At 37.5% G+C, this 18,456-nt stretch overlaps 1 protein-coding gene across 2 annotated transcripts in view; it reads left to right on the forward strand.

Moving 5' to 3' along the window:
• The first annotated feature begins 958 nt into the window (after window positions 1–958).
• Window positions 959–18,456, forward strand: part of LOC149803264 (uncharacterized) — a 56,864-nt gene continuing 39,366 nt past the window's right edge. For both annotated transcript variants that reach the window (XM_089952914.1, XM_089952915.1), the window contains exons 1-2: window positions 959–1,106; window positions 5,461–5,575. In XM_089952914.1, coding sequence (XP_089809040.1) covers window positions 5,480–5,575 — 96 coding nt within the window. In that variant the 5' untranslated portion in view covers window positions 959–1,106; window positions 5,461–5,479. The remainder of the gene's footprint in view (window positions 1,107–5,460; window positions 5,576–18,456) is intronic.

The raw sequence follows: 18,456 nt of genomic DNA on the forward strand, positions 1-18,456 counted from the left end.
AATCTTCACGATCCGCGCAGTAGGTATCGAGTCGGTCTTGATCAAATTTACTCATAAAATTTGCAGCTCTTTCTTGCAATCGCAAATAAATTTTACTATCCCCCCCCCCCCCCAAAATTGCATGTTTTTTTTTATGCCTGAAATTGCACTCTGGGTCGAATTTTCGCTGATTAATTTGCGCAGGAGGGCTTATTTTTGAAATCTGAGGCTTCTACGGAGAAATGATTGACTGGAGGCTTAAATTTATCTGTGCCAGGGGGTCTGTAGAACTTCCCTGCTGCTCCCCACAACAACAACAACAACAACTTTTAATGCGCAGAATTTCTGACCCAAACGGCGCCAAATTTTTACTACGATTTGTTTACATTTCCAAATAAGGCGTCAATGTCCTTATATGGCACACAAACAAACGAGGCTGAGAACGGAAGTAATCATTATTTGAAATAATATGGAGGACGATCTAAACGAAAATATCGGCTAAAAAAGGTAAACCAGATTTTTCAACTATTTCTACAATGATTTTCGATATTTCCGGTATTAAATAAGAGGACTACTCAATTTATTGTATTATATGCAAGGAATATGTTTAAAGTGTTATTATTAGGCTAAGAGAGCGCCGGGTGTGAATCACACCCGGCTTGCTCCATTAACACGTATATGCTCATGTTAGTACCCTGTCCACGAGGTACGAGTAAGGGTACTAATATTAGTACTAGGAAACCCTGATTTCTTTTCTGCTTGTTTCTGCTTTGAAATATGAAATTTTAGATTGACGTGTATCCCAAGGTTCTCCGCAGAGAGAAAAGTATATCCACAAACGGAGATTATTTCAGAAGTGATTGTAAGGAGAGATTCTGTTATATTAATTTTTCTATATAAATGTCACGTTCACTACTCTTAGTACCTAGTTGCACAGGGGAGATAAACAGAAACTCTCCGGTCCAGAAGTCATGGAAGTAGTTAGAAAATATGGAAGAAGATTGTCGAAAGCATCAATGAAATTCGATAAGCTTGTTGTATCTTTTCAAGGTTCACATTGAAGAACCTCCAATTGCTATTCTAAAACTAGCTGATGTTTCGGACTATATGTCGGTTTGCATCTCAGCGTATGTATGCTCAGCGAATTAGATAGTCGATTGTAAAGAAGTGTTGTTAACTCGTGCCATGTACGTTATTATAAATTTGCATTACGTTTCGGTATTACAGGAAAACCAAGAGGGAACTTATTTCATCATCACTCCAAATTAATGTTATGACTCTTTTAAAGTATAGAAGAATAAGTGTATTTAATACAGTTTAACAGCACGCGGATTGTTTGCCCCTTCTGGCATACTGTAATGGTGTATCCCGGACCACAGGGGCTCGTATAGTTGCTTACAATTAACCTGTCATACATGGACTATATAATAATTACAAGGGAGGACACTTGTCTCCTTGCTCGCGCGGCCTATTTAAGAATAAACGCTGATATTTCAAGCTACACATTGCATAGCTTAATAAATTCGGTACCGATATTTAGCTCGGGCATTCGACTGTGTATCTCCAGAGATCTCGCTAGGATTTTAAAACTAGGAGTCCAGGACTCCCACTTTGGTAAAAATAGGAGTCCCACCATCAAAAGTTGTAGTCCCTTCTTTCCTACAGAATCAACACAGACGTGAGTGCATCTGTTTTTAGATGGAGAGGTTTTTATAATGTAATCACTCACTATAATATAGCTTCATTACAACAGTCCATTGACAGGATCGCAGATTTATGGTTTATTTATTTGTATACGTACTTGTAGTAATTTTAGGCAAATAAATAGTATCTGATTTGCTGTTTTTTCCCGTATTTTCGCAAATACGTGTCAAGTCAGAAAACGGCTTAGATCATAAAGCGTATCTCGCGAATTCCACAACATAGCATTGTCTCATACATTTCTGACCTACATAATTTGCATTTTAAAGTTAAATCTTTAATAAAATAGTACCTAGGCTTCGGTTTCAATGATTTGTATATTTTTTTTCTGAATATATTTGCCCGATGATTTATGAAAACAATCTAATAAACTGGTACATCCCAGACTTAGCGAAGTCCGCCATTATTTCCCGTTTGGCCTACTGGTTCACTTACAGTTTCAAACTAATTTTATGAAGAAATAGTGTATAAGAGGCAGTTAATAAATATCCAGATCACCGATTCTGATCTTAAAACATGCAGGAAATTGATAGTTGCTACCATACTCGGAAAAGGGTTAATGGTCAATCAGCTATCAAAACATAATGCTTGTGAATGGGCAAGAGTTTGTCAACATAATTTATATAAAAACTAGGCCTAGCTACTGATGCCGTGATGAATACATTTCGCTACAACACTAGAACTGACCGGGCTAAGGCGAGGGGCATTTTAAAAAAATATGGTATGGTCAGTCAGTGTACCTCTTAAATAATCACAGGGCGAAGACGTTTTTGCTTTCCTAACAGAAGAAGGCAAAGTTTACATTTTTAGGTGACTTGTCACCCACTTACGATTGGCATTTTGTCTAAGTCTCAACATGTCTTGATTCTGAGGTCATGTGCACTGCTTATTCCGCTACATTCGGAAATGAACACAATAACAAAAGCTAAAGTTGTTTATTTGAGGTACTTTTATAAATGACCACATGTACATCTCTGTGTCTTTCTGCCTCTCAATTCAATCACTGTAAATATCAGTACATTTTTTTCACCTGGCTGCCAGTCAAAGCCTTTGAACTTGCCGCCCAACTATTGCATCATATTCTTTTTTATGTACTCTTATAAAATGGCAACATGTATGTACATCAAGGAATCTTTTAGTCACTTAATTCTGTCATTGTAAATATCAGCACAGCTAATTGATCAACACATTTAACAACAAAGCAGGTGGCTGAAGAAGGAGTGGCAAGTCTTTGAATTTTGTTGCACACCTATTACATGCGTACGGAGGACTCCCGCCTCAGTGATTTTCTGCATCCCAGATCAAAAATTGGCATCCAAATACACATAATTAAGCGTTTCTGAGATCTCTGTATACCTATCAAAAGTTGGACTTAATATCATACCTTTAAGGAATGCCAAATCATTTTCCCATGGTACCGCTCGACATGGCCCTGATTGCACCCGCTTAATATGCAAGAACAAAGCGCTGAATGGAATACTGTTCCCTCATTGGTTAAAAGAAAATGACATCCTGTATTTATTTATAACTTATTTTCAGTTGGCCAATGAGCTATATATAACATAACACTGGAACTAACGTGGTCAAGGTGAGGGAACATCTCAAAAGGGACTGTCATTCGATGTTCCTATAAAATTATCACAGGGCAAAGTTGTTTTTGCTTTCCTAACAGAAGAAGACGAAGTTTACACTTTTTAGGCAACTTAGTTGCCCACTTTGCCTGGTAGCATGACCCCTGTATATATATATATATATATATATATATATATATATATATATATATATATATATATATATTTCACTGACTGCTTTGCTCTTGCTCATCTCTGTTCAGCAGTCACTATTCCTTACTCTGTCCAAAAGGAGAAGTCACTTTGAAAAGTCAAGTCTTCCTTGACTCCTGCATGTATACATTTACATTCTGTATCATGTCAAATTGTTGTGATTGATAAGTGTTCCAAGTGTACACGTTCTATTTTGGGTTAAATGATCAAATTATCAGCAAATAAAAACACATGAAACAAAGCTGCTATGATCAGTCAGCAGTGTTTTAAGCAGCTTTGTTGTACTGTGTTCACTCCAACCTGACCCTCACAGATGACTCGAGCTGATTTTATTCCAGTGAGTTGGTAAGGAACAAAATGTTACCAGCTCTGGTAGTGTCCCCTCCTGTCACTAAACTGCTACCCTGCTGCTCAAATTCTGAGTCTGCCCCTCTGCCTTCTTGAATTGCAAAGTAGCAGCTTTATGTCAACGCTGTCTTTTTTGACGTGTTAGTTAAATGGTTCTTGAATTGTGTTTCAGATTTAAATCAGTTGCTTAATTTATTGAAAATCAGATTTTTCTTGGATTAAACCATGATTCGTCCAGCCATAAAGCATCCATCTATTTAAAGTTTGCATACTCAAAGATTACTTCACTTGTTCCTTCTGCCACATTAAGGAATAATATCAAACCATAAATATTCTAGACAAAAGCTAATTTATGCTCGTATTCAAACTATTTTCTGGCGTAATCCCTCTAATTGTTATGTATATTTGATTTATTATATCTGATTTAATATATATTTATTTCAATTTAATTGTTTGTCAGTTTTAAATTTTTTATTCTATTACATGCTATTGTAATGTAAATTTATTCTCTAGAGATGATACCTTTTTCAGAAAATAGTTTGGCCTTGTTTTAAAATTTGTGGCAACCACGTAAACAAGTTCTATCTTTATTTTAAAATCATTAGCTGTTGTCGAGGTCATGATGTGACTTCGTGTTTAAGATGTAAACAATTTTTTTTATTTCTTAGAGTAAAATGATTGGTTTTCATCAGGGTCACACTGGGTGTATGTGACCTTTAACAAGTCCTTTGTTTCTATAAGCTTCCAGAACATGATCACATGACCCCCTTGTTTACGCTTAGAAGATGATATAACCTCTATTTTGGAAAATTATTCTCAGTAGAAGCTGGGCTGTTAAACTGGAAGTTGTATGTTGTGCTGTTTGGAGTTATTTCAAATTACTTGGATTCAAAAGGATTAGTTCTGTTATTTTTCTGGAAAATACATGTGCTCATGTGAGATTCTTAATCAAAGACAGCTCATATAAGAAATTTATTTAGATATCCAAAACTGGAGCGATAATTCTTGTTTCTACAAGGAACTGTAGACTTCAACACTACAGATTGCAGCATATATCATCGTCTTCCATCTTAGATTCTTCGTCGGGATTCGAACTTGAAATCAGTAAAACATTTTGTTATTAGAACTACTAAAATTTTATTCTTGGATTATTTTGGATTTGATTCTATAAAACCGTAAGTTCATATTTTTTTATTTTTACAGAATTTTTCCAGGGAAATAAATTATTGTATTTTTTAAAAGCTTGTTGTTTTCACTCTTTCTTGTATTACTGTTTATTCAAGTCTAAACACATGACATAAGAAAAGGTATGACATGTTGTTATTTATGATATGCAGTTTAAAGCTTATGACAAATTCAGGTTAGTTTTTTGTCTTTTAAATTCATTGTCTGTGACTTTGGGGTTATCAGTCAAAAAGTAAAGGTTACTTACAGGTCTATTTTACAGTGAAACCTGTCTTGAGAGACCAAAACTTTGCAAACAAAATATGATTGCCCAAAGCAATATAAAAACATCTTATGCATGCATAAAAGTCTGGTCTTTCAAGGTGCCTCTCACTGTCTAATCAAAACAAGCTTAGATGCATAAATTGAAAAATTTATTTCAACTGAACACTCTTTAAAACATTGTTTATTAAAATATTAACAGAAATTGACAAACTCAAGCCATGCTGCTGAAACACCAAGAGAAGTCGGGGATGGAAATGAGCCCTGAGTACAGGAAGGCCCTTCAGGATCTTATTAAGTGTGAGATTCGTGCTCTGGTAAGTGTACTGTTTACTTTGATTTATCCAATGAAGTTCAGAGTATACAAATTAATTAAATAACCCTGTGCCTGATACGAAAATATTTCCAATGACTGAGACAAGAATTTCCCAGGGATTAGGACCTAATGCCTTCCAAATTAAATGTCTTACTCCATATTGAAATGCAGCTGAGTCTCCCTGTCACTGCATGAGCACATGAGACATGAGAGCAAAGGAATGGCAAGGTACCTATTTCCTGGGGCTATTTACTTCAGGATGGTTCTTTGTTATGCATGAAAAAGGTTTATAAATGTGAATTTTGTTGTTGTGATAGAGTGGCAATATTTTGTTCTTCATTCTTATTCTAAAATAAAACAAATTTGAAGTCACTTTAAATTTATCATTAGAATGTCCAGACACTTTTGAACATCATGGTATACCTTTTAACAATTTGTGTTTGACAAATCTACAACATGAAATCAAATGGTATCAGCATCATCCCTAGATCGGAGTTTCTTTTTAAAGTGGGAAAAGAAGGGATGAAGTAAAGAAGTATTCAAATAAGGTAATATCATAACATTGTTTACTGCTTGTACATTGTACCAGCATAAGTTTCATTCGAATATTACTGATACAAAATGAGGAAAGTTATTTTAAAAAGACTGTAGATGTGTTGATAGATAGCAAAATTTTCAGCTTACTCAAAGGTTTAACTTCCATTGATATTTTTTGGTTATAATTAGCTCACAAAGACAAAATAAGTTACAGCAGTGTATTTTCATGTTTAATTTTTGGCTAATATGAAGATATATAACCTTTGCAAAGAAATAAAATACACAGTTTGTTGTACAAATCTGGTAATGTTAGGTAATGTGTCAAGTGCCTGGAAGCCCCATTGGCATAACAAAAATATTTAGTGATGTAGAGAAGGAGAGTTACCATATTTTGATACACTAACTTATATTTGTTGATATTTTATCTTGACTAGATTCATTCAGAGTCATGATTGAGCACAGAATGCTAAGGGAATATTCAGGTCCAGTATTTATACTTTATTTGGACTAGCCTGGCACCTGACATTAGCAGTGTTATGATTAATTGAGTTACTCAAGCATCACTTGTTCAGTCAGTTTGATTGATTAATCCAGTACGACTTTTCATGATGAGTTTCCTTATGGTGCAGATAAATTTATTAAATTATTATTAGTATTGAGTTGGAATAGCCCCAAAATATATAAATTTAATAATACATTTATACATTTGGTAGTTTAGACCGTAATAAATTAATGACAATATGAAGAATATTGTGTTTGATTCTTTGTCTACTTTTGAAATTTAATTTACCCATGATATAAGTGACCTGCTTTAAAAATGACAAGCAAAAGTGAAAGTGAACTTTTATGAATTTTGGAAGAAACAGTCGAAAGTAGGGGCCTATTTATGGTTCCAGAAAAAAGAGAAAGTCTTTCAAATAAAGACAATCTAAACCTGACAAAGGTGATTTACAGGTTGTGCAAAGGAAGAATAAACATTCAGTCGTTAGTAAAAGATGTGTACACGATCTGTAATGAAAGTGTTTTTGTTTTTACGATGTTTTCTTGGCGAGCCTTGCCATACTAAAAAAAACATACAGGTAAATAAATATTCTTTTGTGAATTATAATATATGCCTAAAGAGTCAATCACACTGCATTTACATATATTTTTATAAAAATGTTCTGAAAAATGTTGAAATAAAACCGAAAAGTTAGAGTAATGGGGACATTTTTGCATGTTTTATATTTATTTATGGTTTAAATTGGGATTCAGATAAATTACATAAGTTGATTGTGGTTCCAGCATCTAGTGTTTCTTCCAAAAGGATTTTAGCCTACCTGGCAATCTTAGGGCTGTTCCAGTAAAACATACCCCCCTGGGGGGAAGGCACTTTCAAATTCAACCAACCCACAACAGAAGCAGTTTAAAAAAATTATGATCCACTGTCAGATGTGTTTTAATCGAGAAACACTGCCCCCTACAGAAGTATATTTTTTAACATAATTTCTGGCTGTGAGTTAGTGGGCGGTAGAAGTGATTTTATTATTGGGTTGGGGACAGAAGCGATTTAAATGACAGCTGGCTGGAGGTAATCTACTGAATTCATATACATCATATAATCTACTGCATATTTTTATTTGTATTCATTCATTATAATCAGTCTTTTGTCCTTTTCTTTGTTTGTCTGTCAGCCAAGTACGTCTCTGATACTGTGAAATCACAGATTTTCATGGTGGCTTATTATTTGTAGATGTCATTGATCAGTCCCTTAATACCTACTAATTTAACATCCATGAATACAGATTTTATAATAGATATTTCTGTTCTAATACAGAAATCATGAATTTGTATCCTTACTAAACTCTGTGTTTCCTGAAGTGATCAATATGTTTTGCTATTTTTCTTTGTTCTCAGGCATGCTGCTTTTGATTAGAATAATAGTTAAATCTTGTATTGCTTTAAATGTGTGGTCAGATTCTATGATTCATTATTATTATTTTTTCCAATAAATGTTTTGGTAAACTTATATGATTTGTCAGAAGAAAAAAACAATGATGCCTGTGGAAGTGATGTTGCATCATTTGTCTACTTTTACACTATATCATTTCTTGTAAGAACATCTTTTTCAGTTACCGATGTCTTATTTTTATGCCTTGTTGCAAAACTAATATAAAGTTGTAAAAAATATAGCAAGTCAAACATTTTTATATCATAGATTTTAAAAAATTGATGAAAGTCAAAGAATCATTTTTCCCAGAGCACTCATAAAATCAATGTCATTGCAGTTAACTGTATTGTCAACAGCATCATAATCATCACTGATGGCCTAGCAGTAACATTCTGCACTTTCAATCCAGTTGTCACAGGTTCTATCTCCCACTTCTAGTCTTTCATATGAGACTTATACCTATGGCCAGAGGGGCTTTCATGGCAGAGTGGTGTAAGATGTTGTCTTGTGATACAGATCTGAGGGGCTTCCATGGCAGTGGTACAAGATGCTTGTCATGTGTTTATTTACCTCCAATATGTAAATGTGAATGTTGCCAGTTACTTGTGGAAGGTCAGTGGTTCTACATAAGTGGTGTTTGGTGTCTCAAAAGGACTTGGATTTTCTTCAGCAGTAAAACTGGCTGCCATATAAAGATTCTCTTCATCTGAAAATGGTGTAAAAGCCATAATGATCTACTGAAACCCCCCGAGATCTCATGTCTAAATGACTTCAGCTGTTGGAGATAAATGTCAAATCAACAGAGGCTCCATGTGCCCAAGTGTACTAAGGTGCTTGCTTTTACATCACTTAAACATCTCACAGAGTGAGTTTGTGTCACAGATCAACCAATTTAGGTTGGTGGTCTTTTGGGGTTCTTCCTCCTAATATATTGTAAAAAAAATCACCAAAAAAACCCGAATCAAACCACACTGAATCAACCAACTAATCAACCATGGTAACAGCAGCAAAGGTACTAGTCAATCATTTTTGCCACAGCTGTATGAGTTTATAACTTTTGACTCAAGTAATTTTTGTAGACCTTAGAATATCGTCAATTATGCCTTTCTGACAGTTACCTAAAAGTCATCATCAGTTGGTGCAAATGGATTTTTCATGGTGAGCATATGAGATGGAAAAGTCTTGAGCAATCCTGCATCACACACTGCCAAAAGGTTTACATTTCAGCTCACTTAGATTTTGTCTTAACAATGTTCATTGTTCCAACTAGAACTGTTATAACTTATTCAAGCTATATTCACCAATATCTGATGATATACATCTGTAATAAATATTTGTAACACTGTATGAGAATGCATCAATGTTTTTCAATGATGCATTTGAATTGAGCAACAACCACAATCAATAAACCAAGAGATAAAATTATTCACATCTCTCAGGCAGAAGTAGGGTAAAATCATAATCTGCCAAAAGATTTTTAATTTTTTAAATTTGCCAAATATTTTTTCCAACCATACTGATTCGGTGGACATATCACCAGAATGGACAGAAACAGACCAGAACATTAAAATCAATTTGATACAGCATTTAAGTAGCTAAATTCATATTGGTTTAGTTAACTGTACACCCTTTATTGTCTTCCTTTTGATGAAATTTCTTACTGAAGCTAAGAAAATAATGTTGCACACATAAAAAGAGAGGCACACTTCTACTCATTATTGTTTTTTATTATACTCCTCCATTCCAGCCTGTTCTTATGATCTTGTCCCCCCACATACTGTTTGTCTTGCTTATGATATGTATCTAAATTTCTCACTTACTTTTCCTACTACTATACAAATGTTCTGTGAATATGCATATCAGTGTGAAACACAATGGGGAGACTAAATCCAAGATTGAAAACCTCTACGTTTCTGGATGTATTCTGCTTGGATTCCATATTTCTGCACAAAACTCAAGAGTTCAGGACTCTGCACTAATTCAGTTCCCACTGTAAATTTGTGCAAACACCATGAGATTAAAATTCAGTAACTTAAAATTTTGAGTGCACATGATCAAATTTATATCAGTATAGACACATCTATGATGACAGCTTTTGTGAAGAAAAAAAACGTAACAGCTGCACCATTTTCTGGATCTATACAAATTTGAAATGTGTGCTTTCAATACTGCACCAAAGAGTCAGCTGCTGATTTCAGTAATGAGTCGTCCAAACTCGGATCTGTAATGGGATGGAAATTGTGTTAATAAAACAATGTCCCTCGCTTTTTTCAGTTACAAGTAGGACAAGCTCTCAAAAGATTGGTTTTTCTAAAACTTACTTTCATTATCAACCAATCAGGGACAGTCAAACACATATATACTCTATTTTATCTTCACTGATTTATAGTATGGTTCTCGTTCTTTCACATCTGTAGTAATGTGAGTCCTTGAACAACTCTCAATGGTTGTAGCCTTTTTCGACCATGCTGAATGGACACACTGTAAGATAATGTTCAAGTAACAGAAATACCATGGGATAACCAGAGACCAATAAAATTGAATAGTCAAGTTATCTCCTCAGCAGGGATGCTGCAAGGATTTCAGGATGTACTTTAAGTTTTGTGTGTGTGTGATCTCCAATGAGGAAGTGGTGGTGGTGGAATAGCCACTGTTAAATATCTCCCTAACACTTAAATATCTGTCACTCTTTCTTACTGTTCCACTCTGTTACAGCTCTACTGAAATCAAAATTCTCGAAGAGATGTCATCTCTAGTTGTATAGCGATTATTACTGTAATGTCATTGGGCATGGTCACGTGGTTGTGGTGGGGTCTTGGTTGGGATGGCATAAAGACTATAGGCTTACTCCATATTTGGCAGCTAATTATGATGTTGTCAAAAGAATTCAAAACTTTCTAGCAATTCAGTTGGACTCGGATACTTGATTCATAGTCAGTGAACAGGTTCTAAAATCGATGTGTTTATTTTGGAGCTATGTTCCTCCATCACATTCAAGATCTGGATATACCAAAGGTGAAATTGGTACAGTTGCATCCTAAACTACTATCGTGGTTACTTCAAATGTTATTTAATGTGAGACTTTAATGCAAGAACTCATAGCTTCAGTGATTTTTGGGTTAAAAAAATTAATTTCTTCTCAAACAACTCAATTTGGTGCAGATTACATTGTTTTTTAATGATACGGTGAGAATTCTTGATGTGTAAAAATTGCACAAAAAATGAACATCAGATCAGAAAATTACTACTACTGGGAAAATATTGATAGGAATATACAAAAATAATGATATAATTATTTAAGTAGAATATGTGGTGACAATACGAGTGCTAGTTCTACAACTCAGTGCAAAATACATCTTGTACAACTATTCTGTTGTTTCTAACAGCACTGTAATATGGCAATAATTTCTGTCCACTTTTTACTTTAGTCCCTTGCTAATTAATAGTTTTAGATTTTACAACACTAAGCACATTTTACCTTTTGACAATAACACATCATTACAAATATTTAGATTGCAAGAAAATAGAAGTTACAATTTTATTATAAGCACTGGTACCAGTAAGACTAAAAGAGATGGTAAAAAAAAAAAAATCAGGATGAACAGATTAATAGTGTAGTAAATAATCCATATATCAGAATGACATCAAGTATTTTTTCATCAATTTCATCATCAGTTAATGATACTGCTTAAAAATGTATTGTACTAGATAATAGACATTTTTAATTATCCATTTTGCAATACAAATACCAAATGATGGCTTGCAACTAAGTGCCAAAAGGTCTGCAGAAAATACCACCATGATCAAAATATACATAGGAAGAACCGAACACAAACAGGACAAATTTTTATCCATCTTGCTTTGAGTTTACACAGATCAGTCAGTCTCTTATGTTTAATGTCATTTAATTTTTGCACATAGAGAGCATGTACATCATTTGGTCATACATCTGCATGATACAAAAGTTTGTCTTTCTCTTCTTTTGTTGTTCAGTGGAGCAGCAGGGGGGGCGAATCCGACATTTTGTCCAAACGTCATTTGGCTTAATTAGTACTTTCTGCACTCAGCAGATCCGGTGTCGTCAGCGCCTGGTAAAAAAAAAACGACGTCGTCGTCGTTGTCATTGTCGAGGGGCCAAATCGACAATTGTCCGGACGTCATTTGGTTTAATTAACACCTTCTGCGCGCCGATCCCAGCGTCGTCAGCGTCCGGTAAGCACATCGACGACCGCGTCGATGTCATCGCCCCCCCTGCTGCTATGATCTTACAAACAGAGTGATCACTAACTCCTCCTCTTGTAGGTCAATTAGGTTATTTGACTGATCGGTAATTCTAAAATTAATTCTCGTTAAAAACCGATTATGGCATCGCATATAGACCGGATTAATCGGACTCTCAACGATTAAAAATCCCGGAGGGGCTGTTGGTGAAAACGAATAAAGGATATATCCCTGTTGAGCCTGATTTGATTGCTTGGTATCCACCTGGTAACTCCCTTCGATAACATCACACACTAGATTAATCGCTATCACCGATGCAATATTTACGTTGTATGGAGCAATATGCCTACCACCATCTCCGTTATCGTGTCTGAGGATAGTTGATGGGGGGGGTGTCCGCGGGTGGATTCTTAGGCCATCCTAGTATGGTTCTTATTGAACTGTTATAAATATCAACCATATACCCCGGTGTGCTTATTTCAATCGTCGACGATAACGTCGGTTCATGAACCGTAATAGCGATTTTTGATTCTTTTCCTGTGATCGATTTTATCCTGCGTTGAAATTCTTTATTGATTTGTTCTATTTGGTATGACCCAGTTGGTATTGTAACCTCATTCCAGTCTGGGGTCCCATCGGGCTTATTTGTCCATGCAAAAACCAGCGAGTTATTAGGTTGTTGTCCGTTAAATGCGTCCGCTCGGATATTAGGCCAACTGTGATATACTCGCAATTTTGCCAGCGCTATTTCCTTCACTGGAACCGGCGACGGGAAGTTCACACTGAATTCTGGCTTCGTTGACGTTATCGATATCATATTTGTTTGTACCGGAGTGGTGTTCTCCGCGATCCGCTGAAGTAATTGAGACCCTTCGGGGTTCAGCGACATTATTATTATTCGTTGTTTTTAGTGTCTAATTTCAACAACCAGGTGGTTCCGGCTTCCAGTTGAAAATCCTCGATTTTTGACATCGCGGAGCTATACAACTGGACCATCGTGGAGAATTCAACATCGGATACGAACAAATTATCAATCGATAACGAGATCAACCCGGATAATTTCGAGTACGCGTCGGATACTATTTGATGTTTTACTGTATACTCGTCGAGTTTTTTCTGAAAACACGATGATATCTTTTTAGTGATTGCGTTGGCGACTCCAGCAATTGTTGTCATCGCGGAGATAGCGATTAGAACAGCGATCGGGGCTATCGTGGTCACCGTGGATAAAATAACACCGGTACCGGCTACTATACCCGACACCGAGTACACGACCGCGTCGATGGTGGTTATTTTTCTGCGGTATTTTTTTATTTTTGCGCGGTATTGTTCGGAAAGCGTTTTCAAGTTCGCGGAGAATTCTTTTGCGGTATCGAATCGATATTGATGTGACGTCGGTGATACCTCTGATTCAATTACCCTGGTGGTCATTTTTATTCTAAAAGAGCTAGTGTTTTTAATTACTTAGATTCGCTACAAATTCCACATACCATGTAATGTTTGCCCGGGCTAAATTTCCATCAACGGCATAAATTGTAAACTGTTCAGTTGCGTTCTTGTCTATAATTGTTGATATTGTATTGTTAAACCCGGATGAACTCGACGATAATATATTAAACTGCATCATTGAAACCAGTGTCAATCGATAAATGCCCTTAACAGTTGCGGTAGTATTTACTGTATTCTGTGTAGGAGTCCAATCGAATGATCCATGCCGAATTGTGTATACTGTGTTGATGATGTTCTCATGAGGGATTTTTATTTTTTCGAATTGCTCTGCTACTCTCGGTAGTCCGTCTTTAATCGCTTCAACATCAGTTCCGATTATTTCTATTCTCCGCAAATTCGCGTCTATATTATTCTTGTTCGCTGCAACCCTAGTAATGAGTATATCTATTTCCTGTATATGCGCGTCCACATTTTTTTTGTTCGCTGCAACCTTAGTAATGAGTGTATCTATTTCCCGTGTATGCGCGTCCACATTTTTTTTGTTCGCTGCAACCTTAGTAATGAGTGTATCTATTTCCCGTGTATGCGCGTCCACATCTTTTTTGTTCGCTGCAACATCAGTTTTGACTGTTTCTATTCTCCATTCATGCGCGTCTATATTATTCTTGTTCGCCACAATATCAGTTTTGATCGTTCCTATTCTCTGTTCATGCACGTCTATACCTTTTTTATTCGCTACAATATCAGTTTTGATCGTTTCTATTTCCCCTGTATGCGCGTCTATATTTCTTTTGTTCGCTGCAACATCAAGTTCGATTGTTTCTATTTCCCCTGTATGCGCGTCTATATTCCTTTTGTTCGCTGCAACATCAGTTTTGATTGTTTTTATTTCCTGTCCATACACGTCTATATTTCTTTTGCTCGTTGCAACATCAGTTTTGATCGTTCCTATTTCCCCTCTATACACGTCTACACCCATTTTGTTCGCTTCAATATCAGCTCTGATTGTCATTATGTCCTGTGTATGCGCGTCTATATTCCTTTTGTTCGCTACAATATCAGTTTTGATCGTTCCTATTTCCCCTGTATGCGAGTCTACATTATTTATGATCGTTGCAACATTAGCGCCGATTATTTCTATTTCCCGTTCATGCACGTCTACACTCCCTTTGTTCGCTGCAACATCAGTTTTGATTGTTTTTATTTCCTGTCCATACGCAGTGATATCATTTATAGTTGTTGTGATTTCATCCAGCTTGGTATTTTTTTTACCAAAGAATTTATCAAAGTTGTCATCGATCCTGTTAACATTTTTTCGTAACGTGTAAAATTGGCCCGACAGCGTTGTAAACTCCGAAATAGTATTTTTTATTGTTGCAAGATTCGGTTCGGTTACCGTCGGGGTCCCGAAAAAACTAGCGGTAGTGAGTTGTATGTCGGTGACAGATTTTTTCACCTCGGTGACAGATTTTTTCACCTGCGCGTCAAGTTCGGTCACCGATCTATTCAACCTTATAAAACCGTCTTTGACTAATGTTATCGTCGACAGATGTTCACCCGGCTTGAGTCGTCCGTCGCTGGTATACAGCGCGATAGTGTCCTCGACGGCATCACGCCGTCGTGTTAAAACGTCATCCAGCGACACATTACTGGATTTCAATTTACCCTGGCGGTCTTGAAATACAACTATTTCACCTGGGTCAACACTTGTTAAATTCAACGTATCAGCGATTTCATCCTCGATTAGTTTTTTTATGTCATCGGTGGCGGGCGTTTCCGTGGATCCTTTAAGCGCCGAAATAGGTCGTCCCCAAATATCAATCATCGTTATTGTAAAAAAAACCGGTGTTTCTAATTAACCCGCCGGGCCTCTACGACCCCACTAGTGTATTCGTTTACAACCACATGAGGTGGTTTTCGCGATGATGAAATCGTCGCGAGTACGTTCAATACTTCACGGCCGCATATCGGCGGGTCGCTTAACTGCTGTGTTGGCAGCGTGGAATAAAAAACCCGGGCTGAACACGTCCGGATATACCGCATAAACTCGTTCGGCGGGGCTAACCCGTATGAATCAAAATAGACGATCGCACGCGGATCAATCGCGTATGCAACCCAATGAGTTCCCGCTCCGGAGGACCCATCGAGGTTAATTATGCCGGTTTCAATATTCCTTGGTGCCGCCGGTAATTGATCCCTCATAAAAACACCTCTGAAGTTTTTTATCGCTAGCGCGTTTGCGGCGTCTATTAAATCAAAATTAGACATGGGAGTCATAGACTCCTGAGTCAATAAACGGTTCCCGGTAGTCTTAGACCCTTTCCCGAGTACCATGAATACGGGGTCCCCGGTAGTCTTAGACCCTTTCCGGCTACGGGTCGTTTTTTTTTATAACCTTTCCCGGTTGCCTTCTTCAATGCCATCCCCGCCGCGGTACCAACGGCTCCTAACGCAGCCGCCTTAGCCACTGCTGGGGCCGCCGCGGCAATCAACGCTGGAATCGCAGCTAACAGCGGAAATATCCCACCGGTCTTTTCCATGTTTTTAATTGCTGCGGCCGAAAAATCTATTTGAACGCCCTTTTTATTCTTCATCGCATTATTGAAATGTTTTATTTGACGCGCCGTCAACGATATCTTATGATTACCACCCGCCATCTGTGACGGCTTCAGCGTTATTGTGGTCCCGCATTGTTTAGCCGACTTTGATCGTAATTTCTTGACTTGACCATCAGTCAACTCTACACTGACGACACTATACGACATTTTATTGTAAACGTGTTTGTGCTTTCAATTACATGTTTTCCACTGGTGCATCAACGATTCTCATTCGTCCACCAACACCTTCCAACAGCATTGATTTATCGCTGAGAATGACAGCAACCGCTCTATAATTAACACCAGCCGGGGCTATACGAGCTCGGAAGTGTATATCAACGACGGATTGTCTCGTTAAATCAAGATGTTCCAACGAAAAATAATAAATCGGATACAGCTTTTTAAAATCATGTTGTGATATCTGCAAACCAGTGTCGACGTTTTGATCACGACCCATATATGACAGCAATCGATGGTACACACGTGCGACATGGTTGTCGCCGTAATTAAGCTGTATATCCTCGGATGGTTCCTGTTGTCCGTTTATTCTCAGCGAAACATCCCTGACTCCTAATTGATCAAATATCATATGGCTGCGTTCTTGATTACCCAATCGTTCCCTATTCTGTAGCGCTATAAAAATATGACGCGGGGCTGAAACGCCTTGTTTTGATGCCAGGTGCCATGTAAACGTATCGGCGACGTTATCCTCTTTAGCATCAGTTGTTACCGCTAGCCAACTCAACAACGATTTTCCTCCCTGTTCCATAAATGCTAACAATCGTGCTTCCGTGGTAACTGATGGAGTCAGCACCGGCATCCACAATGCCATTTTAGTTAAAATGACTTTACCGGCAGCGACGCCAGCACGCCATATTGCATTGTTATCATCGCCCCTTCGCGTTAGCGCGATTGTATGCTTGGCCCCATAGATAACCCTCCTGACATTTCTGCAGAATCCAAATATGTGATGGAGTGGAATCACGCATGAAAACTGCCGGCGTGGTCTTTTTAGCATCGACATTCGTGCTGCGAATCCCATATTGTAATTATCGTTTAGACTTTTTATAACAGTGAAATCAGCGTCCGGTTTTGCTCTGCGGTCTGGATTGGCTGCTTCAGCCTGATCACCTGCGATATCTTTTTTCGTCAGCACGTTAACGTACTGAAAATGATCAGCGTTATCGGCGGAGTCCTTCGCAAACATCATAGATGGGCCCGCCGATCTCGTATAATCGTCCGAGTATCTCGCTAACCCAATTATCGTCGTTGCAACATCAACCTCGCGTTCTATTGATTCAATTTCTCGCCCGTCAATAAGATATCTGGCGCTCTCAAATAACGCCATGATACCGTTGTTGACGAAACCAACTCGAACATGATTGTCATCTGCGTATGGTGCATTATCGGCGGCATTTGTCACGAGTTCTCCCTCAATTTCGATAAACGCTTCACATGGCAGAAAGTATCTACTGGTATCTTGGACTTGAAGTTTAATTCGCGATCGTAGGTCAGGTTGCGCTGCATAATAAGAATAATATTGATAATCGCGGACAGAATCATCCCTGCGCACTGGGGCATCCATATCAAACGCGGGATCAGCGGTTCGCGCAAACATTTTATTATTTATCATGTTGATGTTTTCAATTGCGATTTTCTTTGAATTCTGTTTAAGACCACCCTCCCGCTATTGTGTTCATGGGCGCGTTGGTGGATGACTGAGCCGCCAACGACTCTAGTTTTTCTTCCACGGCGTTATTTATTACTTTACTGACATTCGCAGGCATCACTGTCGTTGATGGCATCACCGGTGGTTTCTGTTTTTTTCTCCTCACCAACGACATTAGTTTGTCCTTTGCTGCAGAAAGCGCCTTTCCGGCAACGTCTCCAATAGCACTAATACCCTTATCACGAATAACATCAATAGCCTTCATTCCTAATTGTTTGGCTAACGGCGCTACTTTTGGAGCCATTCTTGTAAATAACCCCGCAATGGTGCTACCGAGACCATCTCCATAGTACGCGCGGTAAACAGGCAATCGCGAGTTTACCACGTAGACGAGTACTGGTTTATCGTGATTGTAGTGTATGATCGTCTTTATTATAAAAACACCGGTTTTTCAATTAGTGATTGTGATCACCAGTGAT

This window comes from Sinohyriopsis cumingii, chromosome 3 (genome assembly GCF_028554795.1).
Source record: "Sinohyriopsis cumingii isolate HCF-2022 chromosome 3, ASM2855479v2, whole genome shotgun sequence".
NCBI classification, from domain to species: Eukaryota; Metazoa; Mollusca; class Bivalvia; order Unionida; family Unionidae; genus Sinohyriopsis; species Sinohyriopsis cumingii.